This window comes from Microcaecilia unicolor, chromosome 2 (assembly GCF_901765095.1).
Source record: "Microcaecilia unicolor chromosome 2, aMicUni1.1, whole genome shotgun sequence".
NCBI lineage: Eukaryota > Metazoa > Chordata > Amphibia > Gymnophiona > Siphonopidae > Microcaecilia > Microcaecilia unicolor.
The window spans coordinates 174,930,472-174,948,736 of NC_044032.1; the positions used below are offsets into that span (position 1 = coordinate 174,930,472).

At 43.9% G+C, this 18,265-nt stretch overlaps 1 protein-coding gene across 3 annotated transcripts in view; it reads right to left on the reverse strand.

The window, feature by feature from the left end:
* SEMA6A (semaphorin 6A) overlaps positions 1–18,265 on the reverse strand; it is a 259,483-nt gene that overhangs the window by 89,169 nt on the left and 152,049 nt on the right. For all 3 annotated transcript variants that reach the window (XM_030193516.1, XM_030193515.1, XM_030193513.1), the window contains exons 4-6: positions 16,003–16,063; positions 12,882–12,944; positions 5,919–6,020 (exon numbers count right to left, since the gene is read on the reverse strand). In XM_030193516.1, the coding sequence (XP_030049376.1) occupies positions 5,919–6,020; positions 12,882–12,944; positions 16,003–16,063 (226 nt within the window). The remainder of the gene's footprint in view (positions 1–5,918; positions 6,021–12,881; positions 12,945–16,002; positions 16,064–18,265) is intronic.

Here is an 18,265-nt window from a genome sequence, read left to right on the forward strand (position 1 = left end):
AGGGTGGGGAGGTGGATTTATTAGCGGAAGCTAATGCAGGGTTGTGACCAGGCAAGGGATGGCGGAGACGTTGCTAAGCGTGATGACTATTCTTAGCTGATTCACAATGGAGCATCATGGAAAGATTTTTTTTTAAGAAGTGTGCCTTGATTCATTTACAAAAAAGATCAGGTAAGTATCTAGGCCCCTCAATGCTTTAAGGACTGCAATACAACTTTTAGTACATAGGTAGGTGAAGCCTAATGAGTAAACTGTATCGTACACCCTGGCAGTTGGGGAAGTGGAGTATGAGATAGCTTTGTGCTTCCATGTGTATGTTGCATAGCGGTAGATTTATTAGGTTCAGTATGTATTCTGGAGCCAGACCGAAGATGATTCTGTATGTTAGTGTACAGAGGTTGAAAGCTATCCTTGCCTGTACAGGGAGCCAGTGCAAGGCTTGCAGCAGTAGGCTGGCTCTTTCAAAGCACAATTTTCTGAAGATCAGTCGGGTGGCAGTGTTTATACCGTTTGAAGTTTTTTTATAACTGAATCCTTGCAGCCTGCATAGATGCTGTTACAGTAGTCAAAGTGTGCGTGGGTTAGGGTGTATACAAGCATCTGGAAGACTTCTCTCAGAAAATAGCTTCTGTTGCATCTCAGTATGGAATATTTTGGTCACGGTATTCTTTGCTTGTGCTTCGAAGGACAGGTTTTGGTCTAGTGTGATTTCTAGGATTTTCAGGTTGTCTGCTATTGGGTAGGTGGTCCCATCAAGGGAAATGCTGGAGAAGGCCTCCTTGCAGTATGGATGTGAGCACTAAGAATTGAGTCTTGTCTGTTTGAATGCTGTGGTCCAGGATTCCAAGATATTCAGTCCTTGAGCTATTAAGGTGTTTATTTCTGTCGTGCCTTGACTAAATGAGATGTGTATGGATACATCATCACTGTGGATTAATGGGTTGAAGCCATGCTTTGATAGTGTCCTTGCCAGTGGGATCATCATTATGTTGAACAGTGCGGGTGAGATCAGTGAGCCTTGCGGTACCCCACAGTCTGCCTTCCATAGGGGGAGAGTATGTTGTTCATTTTGACCTGGTAGGATCTTGATGTTAGGAATCCTTTAAACAATTGTAGCACCTTGCCTCCGATACTGAGTTTGTCCAGCATTCTTAGTAGGATTTGGTGGTTGACCATGCCAAATGAACTTGACATGTCAAATTGTAGAAGCAGGACTTTCTTGTCCTTGCTGACTATAGTCCAATCTCTTATCTTTTTTTGTGATCCACCTTGAGCCTTACTTTGGTAAAGTGGACTATAAATACTCACATTAGTTTAGACTAGGTTAGCTAGACAGGGAATGGGGTTTAAGGACATAAACTCTTATCTGGGAAGAAATTCTTGTGAGTTAGAACAGTGAGCTAAAGGCCAGCGTTCAAATCCTACTGTGGCTCCTTGTAATCTTGGGCAAATCGCTTAACTCTTCATTGACTCAGGTTTAAACTTAGATTGTAAGCTCTTTAGGGACAGGGAAATACCTACTGTACCTGAAGGTAATTCACTTTGAGCTGCTATTGAAAAAAAGGCAAGAACCAAATCAAAAATCCCTTCCCCTTTCATTTAGTTTCAAATCAATCAAGACTAGGGGAAATTACATGAAATTACATGGAAATACTTTGAAAACAAATAGGAGGAAATATTTTTTACTCAAAGAATAACTGGTTAAAGTATCTGGGTTTAAAAAAGGTTTGTACAAGTCCTTGAAGGAAAATATCCATATTCTGCTATTGAGGTAGACATGGGGAAGCCACTGCTTGTCCTGGTCGGTTAAATGGTTTTGAATATCAAGGGATATGTACACAAATGAACCCCATTTATATAGCGTATTTTTCTGCACTGTAGGTAAGGCTGTCCAGTGAGGATCTCATTTCCCAAAACACAAGGCTTCTGTTCTGCTTCCTCCTACTTTCATTCTTCAATCCTAAAGAAAACAATTTCAATTTGTTTTGTATTTCTTGCACTCTATATTCTGTCAGCAGTCGACAGCCCCTCTCACACGCCAGCCCTCTCCTCTCCTGCCCATAGCACACAGCAATTCCAGTTTTTAATCTCTCCACCAGTTTTCTGACCTAAAAAATTGAAATAAAATGACATTTCTGTATTTGCTAAAAGATTTATTTAATCTTAATTCACCTTTATATTTCAGAGACACAGGGAGAGAAACAAGTGTGGTCTCTGGCAACCAAACAGATATCATTTTAGTATATTAACTTCAATCTGATGGTTCCAATATAACTCCAGACTACTAGCCTGCCTTGGAAGTTGGCTACTCGCAGCCTATGGCAAGTCACTTTAAATAAACTCAGTCCATTGAAAAGAAAGGTATGCAACGTGAGCATGCTCTCCCTCTTTTCGGGATCTTCAATCTCTCTCTCCCTCCTCCCTCTATCTTCCCTTTCCAATTGCTCATCCATATCTCTTCATTTTTCACACATGCATCTCTCTTCCCTGTTTCCTCTATCTACTGTTATGTTATCGCTGCCCTCCCATTCCCCTTCTCCCTATTCTGTGCCCATTCGCTCTCTACATTTTCTTACCACTCTCCCATCTGCCTCCTGTAGGTTCCTCTCACGCCTTTCAGTCTTTCTTCTCTTTCTAGGTTCTTTTCAATCCTTTCAGGATCCATTGACTCCCCCACCCCTTCCCTTTAGGTCCCTTTTCAGGACACTTCAAGATGGCTCCTCCATCTCACCCAGCTTCCCAAGCTTGCTGGAGAAAGGAAGGAGGAACTGCTGAGGACACCAGAAACACCTCTTTCCACTGTACTCCAGCACTGCTGGCCTTCTGATAGGGGGCAGAATCAGAGGTGTAGATTAACTTTGGTAGCCAGCAGATTGGCCTTGGTAAAGCATAGATACTCCTCCTTTTGCCAGAGCCTAGTAGGGCAAACAAAAATGCAAATATGACACATTCACGCATACTGTTCCACTTCAAATTCAAAGTAGATTGGTTATAAATTAGAAAAATGGGATATTTCTGGCTTTGAGATCCAGACGAATGCAAGGAGACCTAAAGACAGAATGTGGAAGGAAAATGTAGAGTTCTTATGAATAGCATTAACCATTAACTTATCCATTAACCCCATTAATTTTGCGTTCACTACAAACTGTATATTCTTCTTATGACTTTATAATTTTTTTTATTGTTACTATGTAAGCCGCATTGAGCCTGCCATGTGTGGGAAAGTGCGGGGTACACATTAATAAATAAAATAATAAAATAACAGCAGATGGTGCATATAGACAATAAGGACAATATTTTTAGGTTATCAGATGTGCTGTATACCCTAAAATGTGATGCTGCAGGACTACAATGGGGATCAGTATCCTCCTAAGTTGCCAATTGGATTTTCACTGGGAAATACAGTATGTCATCAGAATTACAGCACAGGAAATCTCACGAGGCCTCTAGATTTCATGCTGTGAACTGAGACAAAATGAGAAGCATTTTAACCGAGGTTTAATAACCCGTTTGTAAGATCCTCCGTGAAATGAAGAGATGGATTACTGTGAAGTTGCTATACTATTATTATCCCATTAAATCACACAACACATTCAACCAAGTTTATAGATTCAAGTTAACCGAGAATCTAGTATGTTAGAAAAATATTGATAGTCGGGTTGACTAGCAAGGAAAGAACAAAAAACAGGAAGGAAATTACAGGCAGAAGAGGGGAAATAATGACTCAGTCCAAGGAGAAAATGCAAAAGTGTGGGAAGGAGTTCTACATCTTAAGTTGTGCCATCCTTTGGCACAGAAGTTTATTTTCCATTTTCCACGCAAACCTTACTCCCAATAAAGTAAGGGTTTTAGCACAGAAAAATCCACAGTAAAATCATTGCACTAAGGGGTAGCGTGGCATGTAGATCACATGCAAACCTACTGAATCAGGACTTGATCCCAATGTAAAACATAATCATGCTAAATTTTAGTGTTTTTTTTTCTTCTCCTTTAGTACAGAATCTTATGTTTGGCTCAGGTCCTGGTAGGATCTTTACATTGGGGAACAACAAGGTCCTCCGAGGTGAAGCGTAGCCCCTTACCTCAGAGGATTCAATAGCAACTTCTCGCCTGAGGCTGTCTGATGCAGGGCTGCCGAGAGGGGGGTCGGGGGGGGGGGGGGCAAAATTCCACAGGCCCAGCCTCCAAGAGGGGCCCAACGCCAGTGTCTGTCTCTCTCATGCTCCTGTTGGGAGCCAGGTGATTGCGTCCCGAGTGTGTGTGTGTGGGGGGGGGGGGGGGCAGTGACTGGGGTGGCCATGCCCTGGCTCAGTCTCTCAGTAGCTCTGGTCTGATGCAGACAACCCCGGGAGGATCCAGGGTGGGGGTCGAGGACTTTGGGTCCCATTGGACCACCAGGGAATTTTTACTGAGTAGGGTTAGGGAATGGGGGTCAGGGAGCCGAAGTTTTTTCCTTTTAAATGCCACCCTTCTGTCAGTGCATGACCCAGTCCCTGTGCAGACGTTTTTAATGCTATGGTAATCTGCATGATGCCATTAGTTTACTGCTTGGAGAGTAAAATATTTTAAGGTACATATGTAATGCTCAGCTTATTATACTGGCCCCAGAAACTATTTTAACTGAACACTTGTGGTGCTTCAACATAGCTAAGGTATCCCTAACCATCTGGAGAATCTTTGCGTCCTCACAAAACAATGACTCACACATTGCCATTTTTTTGCTTTAATACTTTCTTGTTAATGACCTTATTTTTAGGTATGTTTTTACTTTCACTTTAGACTGTCTTTTTTTTCTCTTCCAATTTTTTGATTAAAAATGTACAACTTCTTCTTCTTTTTTTTTTTGTAATTATACACACACCACCCTGTTTATAACCATCTCCTGCCACCAAACCACTGTTGAACTGAAAATGAGTAGTTGTGCTTTGGAATCACTGGCATGACGTCTGCTTGGAGTTCAGAGCAGGATTAATGTATAGGCAAACTAGGCACATGCCTTGGCTCCAAAATTTAGGAGGGGCCCTCTCAGGTGGACAAATTCAATGGCTCCCATGAAAATTCAGCTGTTGGTGGAAGAGTAGGAATGGGGGCACTACAGCCAGCACTCCTCACAGAGGTCTACCTATGCTTGCCATCTCCTATGCATTGTCCTCCAGTCAGCTGGAGAAGTCATGACCTGGCTTGGCCATTGATCTGACCCAGTATAGCTACTCTTATGTTCTTATGTGAACAGTGCTTCTTTCCTGCTGATTCCCCATCTCTGCTGGCTTTCTTTTAGAGTCAGAACCCCACAAGGCCCTCGTTTGTGGGAGTTTTACATGTATTCATGTTATGATAGGGGGCCTTACCAAAGGGTTAATCCTGCCCTCTTGGTGTTTTAGGGGAGGGATCTTTACAGCAATGTGCTGATTTTACCTAAATTCAGAATGGCAGGAGTGACTGTGGAAGGGAAAGCTCACCAAAACTTTAAGCTGATATCTGACCACCAATACGAAAAGCTCTGTGAAAAACATTAGGCCCTCACTGTTATTTCTTTATACCAGCCAATTCCTAAATAATCCTTGCTAGCTTTGGCTTTTTCTAACTTGATTGGCTCTAGCAGTAGAGGAGCTTAGGAGTTCTGTGTACATAGTGCTACACAGTTAACAGCATTATAATACTCAATAGCATGTTGGATCATGCTGGATTTCTTCTGTCAGGTCACTTAGAAATCATAAACTCATAGAACAATGGAAGAACTTCAAAGGTGTGTAATCCATCTACCTTTCTAAACTCAAAGGAATGTGTAATCCATAATTAGACTGCACACATAGCATATTAGAGAAGTGGGATAATTTATAAGCGACAAAATCATGCTGATAGTGTACTATTCATTATTTGAGTTTCAGATATTTAACATCTGTGGGCCTAGCACTCACCTTGTAGTTTCTACAGGCAGGATTGAAGGCATTAGTTCCACAGATAAATAACGTATCATCACTTCTCTTCAGCAAAACCTTAATAAAATTATGGCATTCATCCTAAACATGTAGAAAAACAAAAATATATATATATATATTTCAGCCAACTAGCTACATACATTCAATTTTATTCAAATACACTGGTGCTCTACTATTCAGTGCCAGAAAGGAAGTTGGCTGGTAGCCATTTTTATATTACAGGGCTTAATGAAATATCTTAGCATTATTTAATGAGAAACAAACTACAGTTTTCTATGTTAATCATTTAGAAAACTGCAGATAGAAATGGTGTGAGTTCCACACATGTGGAGGGAAATTCTATAAAGGGAAGTCTATTTTTAGGCACTAACAAAGGCACCTATCTGGACCTTAATCTATAAAGGAAAGTAGGCCCCTACTATCCCTTATACAATACTAGCATAGCAGTGTAAATACAGAGGCCCTTTTACTAAAGGGATGGCATGCAGCAATGGACTTGCCGTGTGACAATCCGGAAATTTTGTAGGAACCCGACGGTAGTTCCCATCCCCAGTGTGCGCTACACAAATTTTTTCAATTTTTGTAGTGCCAGAAATTAACCGGCGTTAATTGGCACTGCCTGGTTACCACAGGGTTAGCGCGGGAGCCCCTACTGCCATCTCAATGGGTGGTGGTAAGGGCTCCCCACCGAAATGGCTGAGCGGCAAGTGCTTCACTCACTGCACGGCCTTTTCTTTTCATCAAAAATAGACAGTGTTTTACCCGCTATGGTAAAAGGGGGCCTCAGCACGCATCAAAAACATGCTCTGATGCTAGCGCAGGCCCCCCTTTTACTGCTGCTTAGTAAAAGGGCCCCATAGTTTATTAAACATGATATACCGCTATAGTTCACAAGAAATCATAGCAGTGTACACTTTAAAATGAAAAACAAATTAAATAAAAAAAATGGAACTCCAATGTATAATAGGAAAGCACACCACACAGGAAACAAAAAGAAACAGTAACACAAACATAATATAAAAGCATAATTACTCAGAAACATAAAACTCACTAAACTTCAGGAAGAGCAGTATCAAATACAGCTATATAATAATGTGCTTTCAAAGGTGTTTAAATTGTGAAAGATATGACACAGCCCGCAAAGACATTGGAAACGCTTTCCAACATACACCTGGCATCACCATTTTTCCCCCTCTAGCATGATTTAGACCAGGAGGATAATTCTATAAAAAGCCACCTAAAGTTATGTATCAAGAACACGTTTAAATGCTGGTATTCTAGTCATTTGTGACCATCTCGAGGAAAACATGACTAAAGTCGCAGATCCTAAATGGCCAATCTTTATGTCATGGGTCCAAAAGCAGTAGCATGTTTGAACTTCATTTTCTTTTATAATTTTTCACATAAAAGGATGGGGTTTGAACTGTTGTATTACAAATTGTTTGCTCTAATAGAAGCAGGCCCCCCCTGCAACCAGTCACAGAATTTATGACAAGGCAGAATTGGTGTGTAAAGCCTGAGCTCTTTCATTAAAACTTGGGGACCATGGGTCAATTTTAGCAAACAATGGAAAAGGTGCGGTATTCAGTACCTCCAAGTACCCCGTCCAAAAAAGCCCTGGTTATGTGTGTAATTGATAACATTCTTTAACCTGTGTGCATAAGTGCCAGGCAGGCCCTAACCTGCTAATGACACTCCCAGGTCCATGCTCCCTTGCAATTGCACACTATGGGGCTAATATTACTGATATTACTGCAATGGAATCTATGCAGGATGCAAAGAACATCTAATCAAGAAACTTCAGACCGCCCAGAACACAGCAGCAAGGCTGATCTTTGGAAAATCAAAATTCGAATCTGCCAAGCCCCTTCGTGAAAAATTACACTGGCTTCCCATTAAGGAACGTATCGCCTTTAAGGTCTGTACCTTGATTCATAGGATTATTTATGGAGAAGTTCCTGAATACATGCTAGATCTGGTTGATTTGCCACCCAGAAACAGTTCCAGTTTCTCCCAATCCTACCTATATCTACATTATCCAGACTGCAGCGGCCTAAAATACAAATCTACCTACGCATCCAACTTCTCCTTCATAGGCACACAACTTTGGAATGCACTACCCAAAATCTTAAAATCAACTCAGAATCATCTAAATTTCAGAAAATTATTGAAGACCACCTCGTTCAAGAAGGCTTACCTTCCAGACTCAACCTAAATTACCTCTTCTTGGTTTCAACAAAATTCATTGACCCTTTTATCTTGTATTATCTTATTAACTTTGCTGTTTTATATGATACCTATTTGATTACTATCTTACTATTACATTGTTTAATTGTACTTTTCTGAACTGTAGCCTACCTATGGTTATGTGTAAGCCAGATTGAGCCTACAACTAGTGGGAAAATGTGGGGTATAAATGTGTTAAATAAAATAAATAAGTATTCAGACTGTGAGAGTTAGCCAGGCTGACTCCTGCGGTTGGCACTGAACCGGGATAGTCAATTCCGGGCCAGTTCCAGTGACTGGAACTGAATATCCGGTTTATTTTTGGCTGATTTCAACTTAACCAGCCAAGCCAATATTCAGTGCTGGCTAGTTAAGTTGCAAAAAAGCCAAAGAATAGGCCTGCTATTTCAGTGGCCAAATTTGGCCACCAAACTTACCCGGGATGCGCTGAACATGCTGATAGCCAGCGATATCACACAATACAGCCAGTTATCCGCTAAGTGCTAACCGCGAATATTCAGCGGGAGATAACCGGCTATCTCCCGCTGACTATTCCCAGATAGCCGGTTAAGCACTATTTAACCATCCTGGACCTGTTCCTGGCTGGTTAAATAGCGCTAAATGTCAGGTGGTATGGATTTTGCATGCTCAATTTGTAGAATATTAAGGACAGTTATGTATGTAACTGCAGATTAGTGCCAATTTACACCAGATACATCCAATTACTGAGTTAATGCCAATTAGCAACAAATTTAACAATTAAGTAATGTGCATATTGACACTGTTCTATAACTTGCATGCGCAGTTTTGCATGTTAAGCATCACATTGTGCACGCAAGTTTATAGAGTTAGGGCGATAGTGTGTAAATGCGGGGGGCGGAGTTCACTTGAGCGAAGCATTGAAGGACCATATACATATAGCTGGCTGTCACTGATGCACATAGGTCACAGAGTACTGCAAGTTCCCTGCATCTGGCTGCATTTAGACACTCACAGTTACATCACATCTGTGGCTGGTGTTACTGCGGGTGTGTAAATGTAAGGTGCCGAGGCCGAGTTCCGCTGGTATCCGATACTGGAATGTAAGCACTCAGATACCATTCTAGAATAGACTTTCAAGGAAGTGCCCATTTATAGCATTGTCCTCAAAATGGGAAAAACTCTTTAGTACATCAGACCCTTAGGCATATAGGGGTTGATATTCAAAGCAGTTTAATTGGTCAAAAAATGGGTCCTGGCCAGTTAAATCACTTGTTCGAGGCTAACTGGTTATATTCAGTGGCACTTTCCAAGAGATGTAGTAACAGCAGTTAGCTGTACTGTTTTGGGATCTTGCCAGGTACTTGTAAACTGGATTGGCCACTGTTGGAAACAGGATGCTGGGCTTGATGGACCTTTGGTCTCTCCCAGTATGGCAACGCTTATGCTCTTATAGTTAGGTTTAAAATAGTTTTGGACAAGTTCCTGGAGGAAATGTCCATAGTCTGCTATTGACATAGATATGGGGAAGCCACTGCTTGTCCCAAGATTGGTAGCATGGAATGTTGTTACTATTTAGGTGTCTGCCAGGTACTTGTGACCTTGATTGGCCACTGTTGGAAGCAGGATACTGGGCAAGATGGACCACTGGTCTGACCCAGTATGGCTGTTCTTCTATTCTTATGTTCACTTAATTGGTTAGTGCTGCTGGAAATGTCCAGTTAGCACCCCACTCGAAGCCGGCTATTTTGGGGGAATTCCGGTGGCAGAATCAGCACTTAACTGCATAAATAGGACCACATAAAAATCAGTCCCATCTTTATGCAGTTCTCCATGGCCAGATAAGTGCTGAATATTGCAGTTAGCTGGCTATGGTTTTGCCTGATCCATAAACCCAGAAATACAGTGCCGCAGCCTGGATATGGCTCAGTATTGAATTTCCAGGTATAAAGACAGCAGCAGTCAGCAAAACGCTGAGCGCTGCCGGCTGAATATACAAATCGTATACCAATATGAAAATGAATTTGTATTAATCAGACCTCTGCAGCAACAGTTCCCTGGGGGAAGCTGAACTGGGTAGACCTTGGGGCTTAAGCAGGTCAATGACAAACCGCTGCAATATGTTTCCAAAATGGTCACCATGGTGGTGGTACTGTGACTTCCTAAACTTGGAAATAGGAAAGGCACATGCCATCCGCACTCGGCAGAACACTTCCATGTTCCAAGCTGTAATTAAGGAGGTCGGAATCTGTTTCAGGAACTCGCAGCTTTGATGCGGGAGTAACACTGGTGGAAAACAGCTTTTCACAACAAAGGCAACATTGGTATTCATACAACAGCCTGCTGTTTGTGGTTGCAAGACTTATCAAGATCCATGTGGGCAAAAGTGTTTCAGGTGGGTTGAACTTCCCAAGGAAGAAACCACTGTACAAAGGAGGATGCTTGTGCCATAGTAGATGCTTTCCTGTAAAATCCCAGTGGATGGAGGGACAGCTTTATTTTTCTACTCTCATTAGACAATGTGAATGTAATTTGATTAACCACTGTCATGCCTAAAACATTGTTTTAGTTACACAAATGGGATCTTATCAAATTAGATCTTGCCTAAAATTTGAGCAGTGCAAACCGTTGTGTACTTGTACAGAAGGCAAGCTCAGAGGTGGAATTTGAGCTGTGGGCAAAATCTCAGTTTACACATATGTTTTGTAAAATATGCATATGCGTATGTAAAGTATGTGACAATATTTATATCTGCTCTCAAGCAAAGACAATGTATGTGCTTTTAATCTAGGTACGATTTCACAGGATTTGTGTTGGTATTTTATAACGACACACAGAGGGGCATAATCGAACAGCGCCGGCCATCTATATGGCCGGCGCCGCAAACAGCAGTCCCGAACCGTATTATCGAAAAAGATGGCTGGCCATCTTTCATTTCAATAATGTGGTTCGGGCCGGCCAAATGTCAGAGATGGCTGGGTTTGCAGATGGCCGGCATTGGTTTTCGCCGATAATGGAAACCGAGGCCGGCCATCTCAAACCCGGCTAAATCCAAGGCATTTGGTCGTGGGAGGGACTAGCATTTGTAGTGCACTGGTCCCCCTCACATGCCAGGACACCAACCGGGCAACCCTAGGGGGCACTGCAGTGGACTTCAAAAATTGCTCCCAGGTGCATACCTCCCTTACCTTGGGTGCTGAGCCCCCCAAATTCCCCCCAAAACCCACTCCCCACAACTGTACACCACTACCATAGCCCTTAGGGGTGAAGGGGGGGGCACCGACATGTGGGTACAGTGGATTTTGGGGGGGGGTTGGAGAGCTCAACACTTACCACCACAAGTGTAACAGGTAGGGGGGGGGGGGATGGACCTGGGTCCACCTGCCTGAAGTGCACTGCACCCACTAAAAACTGCTCCAGGGACCTGCATACTGCTCTCATGGAGCTGGTTATGATATTTCAGGCTGGCATAGAGGCTGGCAAAAAAATTATTTTTATTTTTTGGGTGGCAGGGGAGTTGGTGACCACTGGGGGAGTAAGGGGAGGTGATCCCCTAATCCCCTCCAGTGGTCATTTGCTCAGTTGGGGCACTTTTTTGAGACTTGGTCCTAAAAATAAATGGACCAAGTGAAGCCGGCGAAATGCTCCTCAGAGCCGGCCTTCTTTTTTCCATTATTGGCTGAAGCTGGCCATCTCATAACCACGCCCCAGTCCCGCCTTTCATACCCTGCCAAAACGCCCCCTTGAAGTTTGGCCGGCCCTGTGACGGAAAGCAGTTGAAGCTGGTGAAAATCGGCTTTCCATTATACCGATTTCGCCGGCTTCAGGAGATGGCCGGCCATCTCCCGATTTGTATCGGAAAATGGCCGGCCTTCTCTCTCGAAAATAAGCTGGACAGGCACCCACGTGTCTTTATAATGTAGGGACAAAATAGGCACCATTTTGCCGATTAACTAGGTACCCTGCTAAAAATTTCCCCTTTTTGATTGCAGTCAATGATGCACCTCTGATCTCCAGTGCTCTCAAGTTTTACAGTTTCTGCTATTCAGGGGCGTATCTGCGTGGGGCCACAGGGGCCTGGGCCCCCGCAGATTTCGCCCTGGCCCCCCTCCCCGCCGTCAACCCTCCCCCGCTGCTTACTTTTGCTGGCGGGGTCCGACCCGCAATCTCCATATTTCGGCTTCCTCCGTGGCCATGTGCTTCCAGGAAGTAACGCTGCAGCGCTGATTCGTTGAATCTAGTTCGGCGTCTGACGTCCCACACGTCAGACGCCGAACTAGATTCAACGAATCAGCGCTGCAGCGTTACTTCCTGGAAGCACATGGCCACGGAGGAAGCCGAAATATGGAGATTGCGGGTCGGACCCCGCCAGCAAAAGTAAGCAGCGGGGGAGGGTTGACGGCGGGGAGGGGGTGGAGAGAGGCGGCGGCGGCGGCGGCGGCGGCGGTGGCGGCGACGGGGGGGGGGGAGGCAAAAATGTGCCCCCCCTCTCTGGCTCTGGCCCCCCCTACCGCCGGATTCCAGATACGCCCCTGCTGCTATTGACATGTTACATTGCATTAGGGGTACAGTATTTCTCTGCAAATTAAAAAGCCTCCAAGAAGCTGATGGAAAGAGCAATTATGAACAGAAACGTGTCTAGCACAATCCTCTGCACATCGTAGGCGCAAGCCTGAGATAACACAGTCAAAAAGATAAATCCAAAGTGGCAGCAAGAAAGAAATGAAAATGTCCTACCTTATGTTTTCCCTTCATTCTGCACGTGTCTACATCGCTCTGTCTAGATTTCCATGTCAGTTTCTGCAAGGAGCAGGAAATGAATTAATCAGGGTCTCCCCACTCCAGGGTCTGGCACATTTGATTTTAAATGTCAAGAGAGCTCTAAGGGAGACATGCGATTGACCACACATTTATTAAAAGCTTCATCCTCCCTGGGTGATTATCTCACGGCTGCGTAAGACATCGCAGTGATGAAATATCGTTATGTCTCTGCGTGCTGCTACCTTCTCGTCTAAACACAAAACTCTAACCCCCTGATATGCAGCACTATTTTACCAGCCAGGAACGGCTCCTAGCTAGTTAAATAGCACTTAACCGGCTATCCTCAAGTATTCAGGGGCCTTTTTACTAAGCCATGTAAGTGCCTATGAGCGCCCAACACATGCCAATTTCAAGTTACCGCCCAGCTACCGCATGGCCCAGGCGGTAATTTCATTTTTGGCGCATGTCCACTACATGCGCCAGAAAATAATTTTTATTTTCTTCTGGTGCCCAGCGCTACCGGATGGTAAAAGGCATTTGATGTTCATAGACCATTACCGCCCTGTTAATATGTGAGACCTTACCGCTAAGTCAATGGGTGGAGGTAAGATCTCAGACCCAAAATGGACGCGCGTCAATTTTCATTTTGCCGCATGTCCATTTTCTGTCAAAATTTTTAAAAAAGGCATTTTTAGAGGTGCGCTGAAAAGTGGATCTGTCCGCATCCAAAACACAAGTTTACACTACCGCAGGCCATTTTTCAGCGCACCTTAGTATAAGGACCCATCAGCGAGGGATAGCCGGTTCTCTCATGCTGAATATTCACGGTCAGCGCTTATCCCCGGATTCTTAACTGCTGTTAACAAGCCAATCAGTGTTGTTTAACAGCACTTAACAAGCAATAATGAGCACTAATTGGGATTAATTAAAATTTACGTGCCCAACTCGCTAAGCATATTCTGTAACGCAGTGTGCCTAAGTTCTAACATGTGCAGGCAAAAAGGGGTGTGGTTATGGGTGAGAAAACGAGCATTCTTAAAATTACATGCGTAATTATAGAATACAGCCCAGTGCGCCTAAATCTATGTGCCGGGGGATTTATGTCATGTTTTCGTTGGTGTAAATGGATGTGCATAGTTTTAGGCACTAAGCATATTCTATATACTGCGCCTAAATCTGGGCACCGCTTATAGAATACTCAAGCGGAAATATTTTCCACGCGGATATTTTAGGTGCCATATACAGAATCCCCCCTTTAGCGGCTAACCAGTTATACCACTTAATATAAGCAGCTATCTGCAAATATTCAGCACATTGCTGGCTAAGTTTGGCAGTCAAATCGGGCCGCCCAAATAGCAGGCCTATGTTTGCCACTATAACCTTAAATGGACAATGCTGAATATTGTCTTGGCTGGTTAAGTTTAAACTGTGTAACCAGACAAAAATACATCAAATATTCAATGCTGGTCACCGGAAATGGCCTGGTATTGAATGTCCGGGCTCACCGCCGACCACGAGAGTTAGCCGGGCTGCCTCTCATGGTCTGAATATCGGCCCTGTTACTTATTAACTGCAGAAAGACATATGGCTCAATATTCAAAGCAATTTGACTGGCCAGAAACGGCTCCTGGCCGGTAGTCGCTTGTGCAGGGCAATTCACTGATATTCACCGCCATTTAACTAACCACTAAACTGAAAGCCAACTATTTTGTGGTCAGTCTGGGGGTGCAGTAGGCACTTATGCGCAGTGGTGTACCAAGGGCGGGGCGGTCCGCCCCGGGTGCACGCTGCTGGAGGGGTGCAGAGAGCAGCCATGCGCCTATCGGCTCTGCTGGTTCTCTGCTCCCTCTGCCCCGGAACAGGTTACTTCCTGGGAGCCAGCGGAGCCAACAGCCGCGCGGCTGCTCTCAGCAGCTAAGAATGCACCCGGGAGGGGGGGGGGTTGATGTGCCGGGGGGGGGGGGGGGTGTCATGTTGCACCCTGGGGGGACGGACGCCGCTGCACCTGGGGGGGGGGGGGGTGCGCAGCAGCGATCCACCCCGGGTGGCAGCCGACCTAGGATCGTCACTGCTTATGCGATTAACTGCTGTTATTCACCACATGAACCGCCTAAGTTTAGCAGTCCTACAGAATGCATAAGAGTCAGTCCTATCTTTTTGTGGAGTTGCTTATTCAGTTGAGTGCTGAAAATTGCACTTAACCACATAAAAGATAGCCGGACGCATGGCCCTGGATATTCAATTCCAGTGCCCGGACATGGCCTGGCAGTGAATATCAGGGAATAATGCTGTCACCCGCTGAATATCGACCCCAAAATAACTGAGGGGGCCCTTTTACAAAGGCACATTAGCATTTTTAGTGCATGCTAAAAATAAGCGTGCACTAAGCGCTAGAAATACCCATATATTCCTATCAGCATCTCTAGCATTTAGCACACGTTAATCATTAGCGCATGCTAAAAATGCTAGCATGCCTTTGTTAAAGACCCCCTAAGCACTTAAGCATGCTAAAGCCCTTGAAAAGATTTCTTTTCCATTACTTCTACTGCTTACACAGTTAACATTTTGCTAGCACTACTTTTCTTTAAATTTGACTATAAACCTGGAGCGTGCAGCGGTACTGATCAGTTAAACATGCACCACAGCAGTCTTGGGAGCCAGTTCTTCAAATTTCCATATTGATGACTGTCTAATAACAGTGACATTACAATAAAATGAGCCTGCTCCACAAAGGGTTTTCTCCCATTTTGTGACTGCGTGGAAAACATTTCATAAATCATCCTCTGCATGCCTCAGAAACAGATCTCTCAGTGCACTTAATAATTGGTATAATAGAGCAATTACCTGAGACTGCAGGACATTATTTAATGGGTAATACACCAGAGATCTCCTGGCATTAGAACACGGGTCGCATATCACATCTGCTAATCTCTACATCAGAAACTCATAGATAAAGTAATTGCAATTCCAAACTAGAACAAGATGCTCTGTACTTTGTACAATGCAGATATCAATTTTGATGACACAGAGTGACTTTTGATACTCTGTCCTTGCCAGCGCCCTTGTGGGATTAGTTATAGCTTGAAAGGCTACTTACCTTGCTAAAATAAATTTCTTCTGTATGAGATGTGTCCATATCGACAGTATAAATATGGTCCCTGTGTAAAACACAAAGACAATAAAAGGCAGAATTAATACACCGTAAAGGGAAATCAGACAAGGGTTAATTTTCAGCTGTAATAAGTTACATCCTGCCATGTCAGGATGACAAAATCCTGTGTGTTTGCAAGGGCAATCAATTTTTTTCTCTATCCTCCTCTCCCCCACTGTAGTGCGTAGATACCCAAAAATGTTCCTCAGAATTGCATCCAAGCACCCATCAATTTCAGTAGAGAACATCAGTGACTTCACCAGCCTGATCTATGGTAGAGCAACAGTGATCAAGGACCCACCCTTGTCTTATATGATGGGAGTAGAGATTGTGCCAAGAGGAAACCTCCTTCATCCTACTCTTCTCAAACTAAAAAAAAACTATGCGGTGCATTCCCCGTATCTCTGTGGGTAGCAAAACCCTCTGGGACTTGCTTAAAGATGCTGCATTCCTGCTTCCTATGGCATTTCTAACTTAATGAAATGAAATTCTGTCCATCACATTTATTTGTTTGGGGTTAACAAGAGGTTAATGCGCTGTTAAATTATGCTCCTATGCTCAGCCACGCTGATTTGATTGACAGTGCGGAAGGAAAAAGGTTGACAACAGCAAAACAGTTTGCAGAAGTCATTCTTCTTTTAACAGGCTGACGGTCAATTAAGCGCCAAAATGCAGTACAGCAAACGTTTACACAACTCGCCCCTTTTCACCTTCCTGTTTATGCTGGATAGACTGGCTCCCTCCACAGCTAGCTCTTGACTTCTGGCACAACTCCCATTGTAAGAAAGGGAAGAGACATAGCAGCACAGGTGGGGGGACTATTTTTAAACATCCTCTCCGCACCAGCAGAAAGAAAACTGCTATTCTCTCACTGAGTCAGAAAAAGCAATAGGGGAGGGGAGGGGAAAAAGCAGGTTGGGGAGAGAAAATCTTGCCTTTTTTCTCCTTGCACTGACATCACCTACTTTTAAAAAGGGCGCAGGAAGCAAAAGGATTTTGAAAATGGCACTGTTGACGAACACAGACCTCTTTTATCTGTAGCTCCAGGGCTGGCTACGAATGATTTTGGGGACTGAAGATAAGCAGCTGCTGTAGCAGTTTGGGAAGGACCCAAAACGCAGTGAGAGAGGCATCCTTGGGAGAAGTGCCAGGACTCAGAGAAGCTGGAAGGTCATGGAGCCTTGAGAAGTCCCAGTTCTGGGAATCTGGAAAGCCCCTAAGGAGCAGCAGCAGAAGGGGTGGGGAGTGGGCTCTAATGAACATGCAGGTCTCCGGCTGCAGAGGAAAGTGCGCTCTCATAGAAAGGCCAAAATGCTAGTCATCCCATTCATGCTGTCTCCTAGTGAAGTGGTTCTCAAACCTGGTCCTGGAGGCACCCCAGCCAGTCAGGTGTTCAGGATATCCACAATGAATATTCATGAGAGATATTTGCATACACTGCCTCCACTGCAAGCAAGTCTCTCTCATGAATATTCATTGTGGATGTCCTGAGCACCTGACTGGCTGAGGTGCCTCCAGAATCAGGTTAGCCTCCACCAGCTACTCTGGGAGGCTGATCCATGCATCCGCCATCGTTTCTGTGAAAGCACCTGAGCCTCCCTCCTTTTTAGCCTCATTCATGAACTCTTGTTCTAGAAATTCCATTCCATTTGGGATACACGCTGGCACTGCCAAAATGAAAAGGACAGGATAGCTGCAAGCTACCAGTGTGCATTCGTGAGCACACATTTGGTCCGTTTGGATGCCTAAGAATTTTTACCTATAAATTAAAGTACCTGCAATCAATTTGCATACGTAAAAAAGTTCTAGTTTGCATACAATACATGCACAAACAACGGATAGGTCAAACTAACAAAAACATGCCCCACGGTTGGGAAAATTTTGTTTTAAATGAACACAAACTGCCTTTCTTAGGCTATGCACACTCTTATTGCAAGCTTGCTGATCCTGAAACAAAGTAATCTAAAAAACAGACCCACCCAGCTGAAAACCAAAAAGCCTAGTGGTTAGAGCACCAGAGTGACAACTAAGGAAGCCGAGGTTCAAATCCTGCTGCTAATTCTTGTGACCCTGGGCAAGTCACTTAACCATAAAGGAAAAAGTTATCAACCTGGGCTATGGTTAAAACATGTTATTTTACTGTTAACCCTAGTTATTAGTAACTAGGTCTCACTGCAAAAAATGGGACCTGTGCTAAAATAGATTTGGA